The sequence below is a fragment of the Peromyscus maniculatus genome, chromosome 16 (genome assembly GCF_049852395.1).
Source record: "Peromyscus maniculatus bairdii isolate BWxNUB_F1_BW_parent chromosome 16, HU_Pman_BW_mat_3.1, whole genome shotgun sequence".
NCBI classification, from domain to species: domain Eukaryota; kingdom Metazoa; phylum Chordata; class Mammalia; order Rodentia; family Cricetidae; genus Peromyscus; species Peromyscus maniculatus.
The window spans coordinates 51108286-51122083 of NC_134867.1; the positions used below are offsets into that span (position 1 = coordinate 51108286).

At 44.9% G+C, this 13798-nt stretch overlaps 1 protein-coding gene across 2 annotated transcripts in view; it reads right to left on the minus strand.

The window, feature by feature from the left end:
* Lats1 (large tumor suppressor kinase 1) overlaps positions 1-12183 on the minus strand; it is a 35635-nt gene extending 23452 nt beyond the window's left edge. For both annotated transcript variants that reach the window (XR_013045114.1, XM_076552799.1), the window contains exons 1-2: positions 12049-12183; positions 5457-5938 (exon numbers count right to left, since the gene is read on the minus strand). Coding sequence is in view for 1 of the 2 variants with exons in the window: in XM_076552799.1 (XP_076408914.1) it covers positions 5457-5804 (348 nt within the window). In the remaining variant the exon portion in view is untranslated. The remainder of the gene's footprint in view (positions 1-5456; positions 5939-12048) is intronic.
* Positions 12184-13798: the final 1615 nt, after the last annotated feature.

Below are 13798 nucleotides of genomic sequence, written 5' to 3' on the forward strand. Positions count from 1 at the left end.
TTTTCTGTCTAGGGTGAGTTGAGAGTAACGGCTACAAACTCAAACTCACAGCAATCCTCTTGTCTAAGCTTCACAAGAACTGGGATTCAGGAATTCAGTTTTTCTTTTCTTGTTCTTTTTTTTTTTTTAAACTTTTTCTCTCAGGCTTCAACAAGATGCCTAAGTTGGCTGTGAACATAGTCTGCATCCTGGTCCTGAACCTGTGATCATTCTATTTCAGCCTTCCAAGGTATGAGGATTACAGGCTTGTAAGTTACTGATCTTCAGGGGAGAATAAGAGTTTCTGATATAAATCTGTTATCTGATTTGTGTACTGGTCCTTCTTGCATATTGATGCCTAGGCATTAGAAGTGGTACCTGTAAAAGCACATTGCCACCAAGTAAAACCCAAGGGACTCCTGCGAGTTCCAGATTGACATCTTCAAGAGGCTGAGACAATGACAATGATTTAAAATGAACCAATCCTTTTAAAAAATTATCAATTACTTTATTTTTTGTGTACAGGTGTTTTGCCTGAATGTATGTATATGCGCCAGTATGTGACTGGCGCCCACAAAGACCAGAAGAGGGTGTCAGAGCCCCCGGAACTGGAGTTACAGACCACTGTGAAAGACCATGTAGGTGCTGGAAATTGAAACCAAATCCTCTGAAAGAGCAGTTAGCTCTTCTCTAAGCCATCTCTCCACCCCAAATCACCATCATATTCAAAGCATTAATTGAATTTTATTGGATATTAATTGGGTTGAGCAACCAAACTCAATCTCCAACTGAAACAAGGTATACTGTGGTCATGTTTTATGCCAGTCAGATTTTGCAAATTTGTAATGAGATACAAAGAAATTACTCTTACTTTAAATGCAAATTTAATTTATAAATTGGTTAAATCAATAAACTGTAACTATGCTATTAACCATCATATTATGGTAGTACCATATCAGCTGGCAAGAAAACTGGCACCCAATATTGTGGGAATCCTATATTGTTAAATGTTCTAGAATTTTAGCCTATGGTTTTGGTGATTATTATCCTGGCTTTTGTTTTTTTCGTGAAAGGTTCTCAAGTAGCCCATGGTCACCTTAAACTGGATATAAACTTAGCATGATCTTGATCACCACCACAAGGCATACATCCGACAGTCAGTTTTATTACACTAGCTGAACAAAACAAAACTATTGCTACGGTTTAAAAGATTTTCACATAGCTGGGTAGTAGTGGTGCATGCCTTTAGTCTTTGCACTCAGGAGGCAGAGGCAGATAGATGGCTGTGAGTTCCAGGCCAGCCTGGTCTACAGAGTGAGTTCCTGGACTAGTTCCAAATCTATACAGAGCAACCTTGTCTCAAAAAACCAAAATAAATAAATAAATGAATTACATATGTAACAATGTCAGTATAGTGTGCAGTGCTTAAAATGGAGTATTAGTGCCAGAGTGAAAAGAGGATGCTCAAATCGGTACCTTTAATACAAGTGCAATGTGATTTAAAAAAAAAAAAAAAAAAAAAAAACCAATCTCACAGCCAGGTGGTGGTGGTACATGCTTTTAATCCGAGCACTTGGGAGGTAAAGGCAGGCAGATCTCTGTGAGTTCGAGGCAAGCCTGGTTTACAAAGCAAGTTCCAAGACAGGCTCCAAAATTACAAAGAGAAACCCTGTCTCAAAAAACCAAAAAAAAAAAAAAAAAAAAAAAAAAAAAAAAAAAAAAAAAAATCACATAATTATGCTTGCATTTTCATGTTTGTAGGAAAAAAATACTTTAGTGATTATATATTTATGTCCTCAAAATAAAATCAATACTATTTAACATTTATGCCTGTCAAGAAATTAATATTGAAATATTTGAACTTTTAATTCAATAGTTACCAGAAACATTCTCAGAAAAGGAAGGGAGGGAGGGAAACAGACAGATTGGGCATCTGGCACACACCTGTAATCCCATCACTTGGGAGACAGAGGCAAGAGTGATGAACCTGAGGTGAGGCTAGACCAAACAGAGTTCCACACTAACCTGAGCTTTACAACAAGACCCTGCCTAAAAACACAAAACAAACAAACATACAAACACAACTACAACAACAAAAACAGGCAACTGTGCTGGTTGGTTTTATGTCAACTTGATACAAGCTGGAGTCATTTGTGAAGAGGGGGATCCCCAAATGAAAAAATATTCCCACCAGATTGCCTGTGGCAAGCCTATGGGGTGTTTTCTTGATTGACGTGAGAGGGCCTAGCTCACTGTAGGTGGTGCCACCCTTGAACAGGTCCAGGGTGCTCTAAGAGAGCACGCTGAGAAAGCCATGAGGAGCAAGTCAGTGAGCAGCACTCCTCCACAGCTTCTGCCCCAGTTCCTACCCTGAGTTCCCGCTTGGCTTTCTCAGTAATGGACTTATAAATTGTAAGACCCAGTAAGTTCTTTTCTACCCAGGTTGCTTTTAGTTGTGTCTTATCGCAGCAAAAGAAACCTTGACTAAAACAGAAAATTGGTACCAGGTTTGTGAGATATTGCTGCCACAAGACCTGACCATGTTCTGGGGAGGACTGTGGGAAGACTGGGATTCTGGGTGAGCAAAGCCAGAGTATTTAGAGCTTATGTCCTGCTGTGGGCACCTGGAAGATAATGCCAGGGCTAAAACAAAATAGCTGTTATGAAGAGACCAGCATCACTGAAGTAAAACGTGCTGGGCAATGTTTCCTCAGGAAGTACACAGAAGCTGTGGTAGAGAGAGAGCCAAAGCTTTACCTTAGGCTCACAGCCAAACTTGGTAATGTGTAAGTTTCCCAGGTAGTACTAGTTTTGAAGGCATAAAAAAGTGATGGGAGATTAGCTGAGGCTTGGCACTGTGAGAAGGGCCACTGAGACCAGAGGACCATCTGGGATCCTACAAGCTAATCACTGATTTTTTTTTAAATACTGCTCAACCTTGGTTTTGTTTTCATCTGACTGTAACTGTTCCTTGCCTCTTCTTTTTTGAAATAAAAAGTATGTATCTTTGTTGTTGTTTGTTTTTTGAGACAGCCTTGGCTGTACTGGAACTCACTTTGTAGACCAGAATGACCTCAGACTCACCGAGATCTGTCTGCCTCTGCCTCCTGAGTGCTGGGATTAAAGATGTGCACCACCACCACCCAGCGTATAACTTATTTTTTATTTTACAAGAGCCCACAGCTATCCCAGAACTTAAAATCCTAACTCAGTGTTCCTAGTGTTTGCATGAGCCATCACGCCTGACTATGACTCTTGATTATTCACCATCAGTTATGTTTTACACAGCTGATTTTTAAAAATTTATTTATTTTATGTGTATGAGTATCTGGCTCTGTGTATGTATCTGCACCGTGTGCTTGAAGAGGCCAGAAAAGGGTATAGAATTCCCCTGAACTGGAATTTTATAGATGGTTGTGAGCCCATGTGAGTGCTAGGAATCAAACCTGGGTCCTCTGGTAGTGCAGCCGGTGCTCTTAACCTGTGAGCCAAGTCTCCAGCTGTACATAGCTAATTTTTATCTAAAATGATTTCTGCTACCTAAAATATTCATTCACAAAGAATGCTGTTCTAGGAAACAAATTTTTTTAATAATCTAAACAAGGGGCTGGAGATGGTTTAGTGGTTAAAAGCACTGGCTGTTCTTCCAGAGGACCTGGGTTCAATTCCCAGCACCCACATGGCAGTTCCCAAGTATCTGTAACCCCAGTTCCAGGGAATCCAACAGCTTTACACAGACAAACATTCAGGCAAAACACCAATGCACAAAAAATAAAAATAAAAATAATGTTAAAAAAAAATCTAAACAAAATGTGATTAACTATGTTATGAAAAGGTCTCACAGGAGCTCTGGAATAGACAGTAATGATTTAGCTTTGTAGTCAGGTGTAGTGGGTAGCCATTCCAGCTTGGTTCTGGAAGTTCCAACCCCCATTGAGACTCTGGCAACTGTCACGCCTACGAGGCGGGGCGAGGGGAGGCGCCTGGGGACCCGAGAGCTGGATGGGCCAGCGCTCACTCTGGGCGCTCTCTCGGTGCCGGAACGCTGACCGGTGCAGATTGACTGTGCAGAGCTCCAGAGAACACCGCTGGACTGCATTACACCTTCCCCAGACCCTGCAACCTACCCATTACTTAATTTGTGAGTTACGCCATTTAATAAATATCCTTTTAACTATGTGGAGTGGCCAAAATAATTTCTCCAATATCTGGCGCCCAACGTGGGGCACGAACCCACGACCCTGAGATTAAGAGTCTCATGCTCTACCGACTGAGCTAGCCGGTTAAAGACTAGATAGTTGTAATTTCCTCAGTTATGATAAAAGATAAGTTAGATATAAAACCTTAAACTCACAAATATAAGATAGATAGGACATCTTCTTTAATATTGTAACTATAATTCTTACTCGGTAATTGTTTTGTTATATGTAATTTTACCATGTTAAAGTTAAAACCTTCCTTTTAAAAAAAAAAGAAAAGGGGAAATGCTGTGGATATCATTCTATATAAATAAACACTGATGGCCAGTGACCAGGCAGGAAGTAGGTGGCCAGGCAGGAAGTAGGTGGGACAAGGAGAGAGGAGAATTCTGGGAAGCGGAAGGCTGGGAGGGACACTGCAGCCACCGCCAGGACAAGCAGCATGTGAAGACTCTGGGAAGCCACCAGCCACGTGGCAAGGTATAGATTTATAAAAATGGGTTAATTTAAGATAAAAGAACAGTTAGCAAGAAGCCTGCCACGGCCATACAGTTTATAAGTGATATAAGCGTCTGAGTGATTATTTTATATGTGGATTGTGGGACTGCGGGACTTGGGGAACCTGGAGAGAAGCCCTCCAGCAACAGTCAGGTGATAGTGGCACATGCCTTTAATACCAGTACTTGGGAAGCAGAGGCAGGTGGATCTGTGTGAGTTCAAGGCCACCCTGGGTCTACAAAGCAAGTTCTAGGACAGACAGGGCTACACGGAAAAACCTTTCAAAACAATCAAACACCAAAAGATTTGGCTTTGTTAGCCTTAACTAAAATTTAAAACTGGGCCTGAGTGACATGAATACACTACTTAGTTACTATAATTCTCTCTCCCTACAATGAATCTAGATTTCATAGACTTCCTTGGAGCTATCACTTTTCTAGCAAAAACTGAGATCACAATGTTCACATTTCAAACTACTCCCCTGCTTCTATCACTGTGGCTTTCTTCAACTGCACCTCCACTCTGGCTTCACAACCTCACCTATAGAAATTCCAGGATTTAGCACTAGTGCAGAAGAAACTAAAGAAATAATTATTTTGTTATACTCATCAGTAGGACTGTAAATATAGCATTCTTTGTTAATGGAACACATAAATTTGTATGCACAGTTGAGCCCTCTCAAAGGAAGACTTCCGTATGAGCTCTCCTGAAAGGTGTTTGCCTTACAGGGAAAGAACCATTTGGTTGGTTGGTTGGTTTTTTGTCTTTAAACATTCTTACCTCATCAAAGCCAGCAGCCTGCAAATCCTGAAACATCTGTGGGTTGACTTCTGAAGGGCTCCGGGAAGAACTCGTTTCATTTGCGAATGGTAGCAGAGAGTTTCGAATTTCTTGCAAGGCTTTATGGTGTGTGCCAAATTTGGGTGGGTTTCTCACTTGCCTGGGATCTTCAGTCGACATCTTGTTCAGGTCATGCTCGGCCTTTGCAGCATCAGATGGTTTGGATAAATTCCTCAGGGATTCTCGGATCTCCTGCAGCATCTGCCGGCTGCTGCCAGGGTAGTTACTGGCAGGAAAGGTCTTAGGCCTCATCTGTCTGTACCCTTCTGGTTTTTCACCCCTCTTCATGAAAGCATCTATATGTGGCCCCCGTGAAGCACTTCTTCAGGAGCTAACCCACGGACTCAGAGATTCCTTCTGAGCAAAGGTGAAAGGGGACGTTCCCAGGAATGTTAAAGTCCTTTACAAACGAAGTGATTAACCTAAAAAAGAAAGTACATAAGTAAAGCTACAGTGGTTGAGAAAGCAGCTCCTTGTATTTGGAGAAACCTCTGCTGCTATGAGAGTTGATAGCTCCCAGGCTAAAGTTCAGACTTCATCTGTAGGTCAAGGTCAAATCACTTCACTTTTCTGTGCCTATTTTCCTAGTTTCTAAAGTGGATTTACATTATTTCTTACTAGCAGTATTTGTGACCCAATAAATAAATAAATAACTGAAGGAAAGGTCACCGTGGTGCACTCTGGCCAAGAACATGTCCTGAAGAATTTCCACTAAGCTGAACTGAAAGGTGATAGATAAATTTAAAGGAGAAAGTTTCACTGGTACTCGGACTATGGCTTGGTTATTGCTGGCCACCTTAACTAGCCTTACTGTGAACATTAGGAGGAAAAAGCAGAAGAGAAAATTTGAAAAAATGGTCAGTTTGGCCAGAAAAGGGAAATATTCAAAGTTTTAGACAAAGGATAGTATAATTTTGGGAGAGCTGGCATTAAAAAGAAACCACTGAGCTAGGGACTGGTAGCGCACACCTTTAATCACCATGCTCAGGAGGCAGAGGCAGGCAGATCTCTGAGTACCAGGCCAGCCTGGGCTACAGAGTGAGTTCTAGGATAACCAAGCCTACACAAAGAAACTTTGTCTAAGGAAAGGAGAGGAAATGAAAGGTAAAGGAAAGGAGAGAGGAAGGAAGGAAGGAAAAGAGAAGAGAATAAATGAAAAGAAACAAAAAGAAAAGAAAAAAAGAGAGAGAGAAACCACAGGTCTGGAAAGATGACTCAGTGGTCAAGAGCACCACTCTTCAGAGGACCAGGGTTCAATTCCCAGCATCCACTTGGCAGGTCACACTACCTGTAACTCCAGTTCCAGGGGATCCACTACCCACTTCTGGCCTTTGCCAGCAACAGGGATGCAAGTGGTACACAGACATACATACAAGGAGAATACCCAAACACATAAAATACTTTTAAAAGAAAAAGAAATCACTGCTTTAGATCAGGGTAGTAAGGAAGACGCTCTGAGAGCATCTCGGATACTGGCCAGACTCCACCCATCACAGGCTCAACATATGAAAGAGTAAGCACATCTGATTTTCCATTAGGAAGACCGCACTTCTGAGGTGCTCTGCTTTCAGGGAGCAGCTTAGAAAGTTGTCTTCCTAAGACTCCTTTCACTATGCTCAGTCACTCAGTCGTTCACAGGCCTATGTAGCTATGTGCAGGATAGGCCCAGCTGGGAGTTGAGCTTGTAGAGGCCTTTGCAGCATCATTGAGAATTCAAGTTACAGGACTTTTAAAAGGAAAGCCTGAATATTAGGCAATGTGTTGCGGTGCCAAAGTTCTTGCAGGCAGCCTCTGAAAGAACAGTGCAAGAAATTGTTGAGGTGAAAGCCTAAAATACCAATTGGAATCCCAGGATGCTGGTAACGCCAGAAACATGGAACACATATCAAGGAAAGCCAAAGTCAGGAAATGAAGCTAGCCAAGAGATAGGCCATGTCCACACAGCAAAGCTATGGTGAAAGGGCTGTCTGGGCCCATGGCACTCAACTTTATGCTATCATGGACCCAGATGCCAGGGCTTAGTTTGGGGTCTTTGTTCCCAATCCTCCCTTTTGAAACAGATTTACTCTGGGTCACTATTAATTAGAAATATATAATTTGCTTTTTTATTTTCCAGGGGCTCACAATTATGAACTTGCCTTGAGCCTCAAGGGAAACTTTGGGTTTTTGAACAAGAGTAGAATTACTGGCACTATGAACATGCTTAGAAAACACAACTGACAGACAGCATTATGAAATGACCACAAGCCTTTGAGGCCTGGTGTGGGGAATGCCTCCAGAGGCTCACTCGTTAAAACCCAGGTGCCCAGTTGGTGACCCCTATTTTGGGAAGTTTCAGAAACATATGTAAAATAAGGACACTGGGCTGGGGATACACCTCAATGGTAGAGCAATTGCCTAGCATGCCCCAAACCCCAGGTTTGATCTACAATACCACACACAAAAAAAATTGATTAAATTCTGATACTGTCAGCTCACCTTCCAGAAATGTACACCAATTTACAACTCCTTCAATGAAGTATGGCTAACATAGGCTGTATCAAGTCTCAATAATCTTCATTACTATGACATGTGAAAACTCAATAATCGTCAAAGAGAATTTTAAAAAGAACTCAAGGCAACCCAGCTTCCTACCCTAGAACTATCAAAGAACAATGCTGGCAGATTAGTCTTTCTAATGAACAATCCTATCATGTTACTTTCCTTGCCCATAGCCATTTACTGCTCTTCCTTCAAGGACTCTCCCACCAGCTGTGGTTAAAGCAAAAGCTCTGGCAGCACACTGCCCAGGAGGAAGCTTAGCCCTCTCTCTGACCTCCACTCCAGGGTCTCTGTATAGCCCTGGCTGGCTGACCAGGCTAATCTCAAACTCAAAGATCTGCTTGTTTCTGCCTCCAGCCAGACTCTCAACTTTTAAACTGATTAGCTGTGTGACCCTGGGCAAGCTACTTAGTCTCTGTGCCTGTTTTTCATCTTCAAATGTAAGCGAAAATTGGATCCATCTCATAGGGTTGTCATTGACATTAAATACGCTCCCTTCAACAGCAGAGTCCTGAAAGTTGGGGGTCTTACTCTCCCCTTTGTAAGTCCACACTTCACCTATCCATCTCCAGACTTGCACCTCACAGTCTAACAAAGTCAATGATTGGCCCTCAGCTAACATACTTGGTGATTTTCTCCTTTAACATTCTTTCTCTCTTTTGTATTCTTGAGGGCCTCTGCCACACTTCTTCTAGAAATTATCCTCGACTTCCAAGGCTTCATTCAAATGCCTCCCCTAACAGAAAAACTCTCCCAGAACCTGTTACGCCCTGAGCACAAGACACAGTTTTCCAAATATAATGTCTGTTCTTGTTATAGTCTTATTTTTCACAGAGGATTTGATGTCTTGACTTTATTTATTTAATGGACAAAGAAAAAAACAAATCTAGAAGTAGAGTGCTCTGAATAAGACTGTCTTATTTATTTGTTTGTTTATTTATTTATTTATTATGTATGCAGTGTTCTATCAGCATTTTTGCCTGCATACCAGAAGAGGGCATCTGATTTCATTATAGATGGTTATGAGCTGATGTGTGGTTGCTGGGAATTGAAATCGGGACCTCTGGAAGAGCAGTCAATATTCTTAACCTCTGAGCCATCTCTCCAGTCCCAATAAAGTTATCTTGTAGTCAGCTGGAGGTAATGCTAAAATGGATCACACATACTCTAACCTAGCCCAAGGCACTTTTCATCACACCTATGTTTTAAGCTTTCTAGATCACACTCAAGCTTGAAAGGACAGTTAAAGTGCTTTAGAAGAAACAAAACTTCCATAAAAAAAAATGAGGTGGGTGGTGGTGGCACATGCCTTTGAATTCTAGCACTTGGGAGACAGAGGCAGGTGGATCTCTGTGAGTTCAAGGCTAGCCTGGTCTACAGAGTGAGTTCCAGGACAGCCAGGGCTACACAGAGGAAACCCTGTCTCGAAAACAAAACAAAACAAAAATTGGACCTTCTTCAAAAGTGCATTGTCTTGTCTATTAGGAAAAACAATAAAGAACAAAAAACAGATACAAATACACAGTAAGATTTCAAAACTTTACACTGAAGCCAGATAAGGTGGCATACACCTTTAATCCTAGCACCCCAGAGGCCGACACAGGAGGATCTCTGTGAATTCAAGGCTAACCTAAACTACAGTGAGTTACAGGTCTGGCAGGGCTATACAGTAAGAACCAGTCTCAGAAACAAACAAAAACAATCCAAGTGTTAACTTGGGCTGGATTAAGCTTATGAAGACAACGCCTACAACGCTTGTTGAATAAGGATGTGCATTGTTTCCTAGCAGCACAGTCTTCCTGCTTAGAGAGCACTACTGACACATCCATCCACTGATCCTAACTGATCAAAGGGCTAGGGAGACGGCTCAGTGGCTAGGAGCACTAGACGATCTTCCTGAGGACATGGGTTCCAATCCTAGCATCCATACTGACAGACCATAATTGTCTGTAACCCCAGTTACAGGGGATCCAACATCCTCTCCTGATCTCAGCAGACACTAGGCACAGATGGTGCACATACACATGCAGGCAAAACATTCCCACACACATGAATACTTAGAAGAGAAGGAGGAGGAAGAAGAAAAGAGTTAACCGACCAAACGTGAAAACCGGGGTAGGGGTGTACGTTGGTTTGCAGAGCGCTGCCGGGCATGCACAAAGACAAGGGTTAGATACCCAGCACCACCTAAAACTAAGCTTGGTGTTATGACTGTAATCTCAGGAGGATCGTAAATTCAAGGACATCCTCAGCTACAGAGCAAATTCTAGGCCAGCCTGGGCTAGAGACCCTGTCTCAAAGACAAATAACAAAAACAAAACAAAACAAAACAAAACAAAAAAAACAGTGAAAACTGCTGAGTGTGGTGGCAAAAACCTAGGCAACCTAGTGAGATCCTGTCTCAAAGTAAAGAGGGTGGGGGTGGAGGGCTTCATAACCATCCACCTATAAGTCCCTACATACATACAGTACTCGGTACCAGAAAAAATGTGAAAAGAATCACATATTTGTACATTGATACTGAAAATGGTCATTTCTACTTTATAATATTATTAAACTTTTGTGGGGTAGAAAAGTCATCTAATCTAAATATCACTTGTAAATGGCATTAAATAATCAGAGTAGGAAACATTCCAAGAGTATATGTATATAGAACAACAAAGACTAGCATGAAAAACAGAAACTTAAATGATGGAAATGAAGCCAGATATCATACACATAGCTTAGGAGAAGATTTTTTTTTTTTTACTTTGAAGAGTCTCAAGACATATTCAGTCAATAATCAGGCACACAGAGAGAGTGCCTTTCCCGGCATGTGCCATGATCTAGGTTCTTGCAATAACAGCCTGTAGGAGAAACGCAAAGGCTCCTGGACTGCCTGCCTTAGGGAATCACCTGGCCCATATTACCTACCTGACTACTTAGTGAAGACAATAAAAACTGAAAGTATCTTAGCAGTGAACCATACCTTTTTTCCTCGTGGAGAAAAGCAAATTTAAAACATTCGCGGGGCATGATGACACCGACTTTAATCCCAGAAGCAGGCAGGATCTTTTTGAGTTCAAGGTCAGCCTGATCTACATATCGAGTCCTAGGCTAATTAAGTACTTTATATTGTGACCCTGTCTTAAGAAAATTATAATAACCTTCAATAAATAATCCATAAACCTCTGTCAGCCTTCATGATGCCAGGCCTTCAGGCTAATTTCCAGACTTTGAGCCATACCATATTGTGTGAGCCTGTACTTATCGGACGCAACTTCTAGAGAATGCACATATTTTAAAAGTCACATTTACAGATGTCGACAGACACTTTAACCTTGTTGCCTTAGAAAATAATTTTCACTTGCAGAAGTCGAAGTCGGGGTAAGTCACCTGCGAATCAATTCTCTTCTTGGCTCCCAGCTCTCTTTTCCCTTCGTTTTCCACACTTAAACACACACACTCCAAGTTGACACCATCTCTCCCACCCCTGGCCACTAAGCGGTGACCTAACACATTGCAGCGGGCTGGAGCGAGTCCCAGGATTGCTTCCAGGTATCACCCCCGGGACCCGAGGCAAAAGAAGCGTAGCCGGTTTGGTGCAACCTTCCGAGAAAACACACCACCTTTCGCTTATCTGTCCTCTCAACCCGGGAGGGGCGAGGGGGGCGGTGGACAGCGTCGCCTCGGGCCCTCCACCGGCGGCCTCTGCCCAGCCGTTCGAACTCGCACCTCCGAGGCCGCAGTGCCCCGGGCTCTTCTTCCCGCGGCGCCGGGTGCGGCCAACCTTCCTTTCCCCGGGGCAGGGCTCTCAGCTCGGGTCAGCGCCATCAGCGCAGTCAGGCCCGGCCCGGGCCCCGGCCCCGGCCGGCGGAGCCCGCCGGTCCGCAGCGGGGCCCCTGAACCCCCGCCAGCGGGGATGGGCGTGGGCCCCGCCGGCCACCGCCCCGCCGACTAAGGGCTCCGGGAGAGGTGTGAGCCCCACCCGCGGCGCGGGCTCCGGACTTACCTGCCAGGGGGAGAGCGGGGCTCCTGGACAGCGGCCACGGGCCCGAGGCCCGGCGCCGCGGCGGGCCGGAGCCCTTCCCCGGAGGCCCCCGAGGGTCGCGCGGGGTTCGGGATCCGGGCAGGGGCGGGGACGCACGCCGGGGGAGCTGCGGCCGGCCAGCGCGGCCCGACGCGGGGTCGCGAGGACCTGGCTCTCCCCTCAGCACCAGGCCGTCGCCGCCGACGCCATTTTGCCTTCCACTCCGTGTAGCCGCCGCCGCCGCCGCCGCCGCCGCCGCCGCCAGCCGCGGGTTTCCCGGATGTGGGCATTTCCCGGCGTCGCTTGCGCGGGGGCCGGGGACTGTGGGGGCTTCAGGCCGCCCCGCTGGGGCCGGGAGCGAGCGCGCCGGGCTCGTGGTCTCCGGCACGCCCGGCCGCTCGCCTGCTGCCCCGAGCCCGGGTGAGCGTCTCCTGCGGGCTCCAGTGGCCTGGAGAGTGGAGTCGGTCCCGGGACACGGCTCCGGCGCGACGCGGCGAGCGTGGGTTCCACCAGCAAAGGGCGGTGAGCGGCGCTCCGAGACCACGGACGTCTGGAGGCAACAAGTGCAGGGCTTGAATCAAACCGGAGTCTTCGCGACCTTGGAGCGTTATGTGGTTTTGGAATCAGCCCGATGGAGTTTTCTTGAAACTGGACGGATGGATTAGCAGAGCTCGGTCACTCGGATCCGCGGGAGAGGTCGTTGTAGCCATAAATGGAGTAACGGGGCCGTGTCAGAAGTTCCCTTATGAAATTGAATCTGCCGTCTGGGATGCATTGACTTTGGTCTTAGAATGCACTCTTCTCTTTTGCGGGGATATGGTCCAGATAGGGGCTCTCTGGGCAATCTGGGATGGGCTGGACCTCGCGATTCTCCTGCCTCACTTCCTTCCCGAGCATTGAGATTCCAAATGGTGCCAGCCAACACTGACCCTTCTACCCCCTGTAAATACAAACACCTTCCCTAGTTTTGCCGCTAGGAAATACATGCAATTAGTATTTTTCAGATCTTTTGTGTGTTAAACTAAGAAGTAAAAACATTGCCGTCCCTGCGTTGCCAGGAATCGAACCATGCTATCGATACAAGTGCCCTACCACTGAGCTGTGTCTTCAGAACATTAGTTTTCATTTTGAGACTGGGCCGCACTGAGTTATCCGGGATAGCTTTGAACTCATGTTGTAGCCCAGACAAACCTTTGAACTGTGATTCCCTCAGCTACCCCCAGGGTAGCTGAGATAACAGGCCTGCTCTACAAAGCTCAGCTCTGCCTTTTTTCTGAGGTTAATTACTAGGTACTGTTCAACTGTGAAACACCTCAGATGATTAAATTTTGGAGGCCAGGGAAATGTTTAGTGTGGTTGCTGCCATTGCTTTAGATCTGTTGGCATAGTAAAATCCTTAGTGTGGCTTCAACTCCTGCAAATCGAGGTCCCATCTTGTGCTTTGGTAGGTAGTTAAAACTTTAAGAGGCATGTAAATTCAGTGGACCATGTCTGTTGATTTGAACGATTAAAAAAAAAAAACAAAAAACGGGCTGGGCGGTGGTGGCGCACGCCTTTAATCCCAGCACTCAGGAGGCAGAGGCAGGCGGATCTCTGTGAGTTCGAGGCCAGCCTGGGCTACCAAGTGAGTCCCAGGAAAGGTGCAAAGCTACACAGAGAAACCCTGTCTCGAAAAATCCAAAAAAAAAAAAAAAAAAAGAGGCTAAGTCACTGCTTTAAAGCGGGGTAGAGA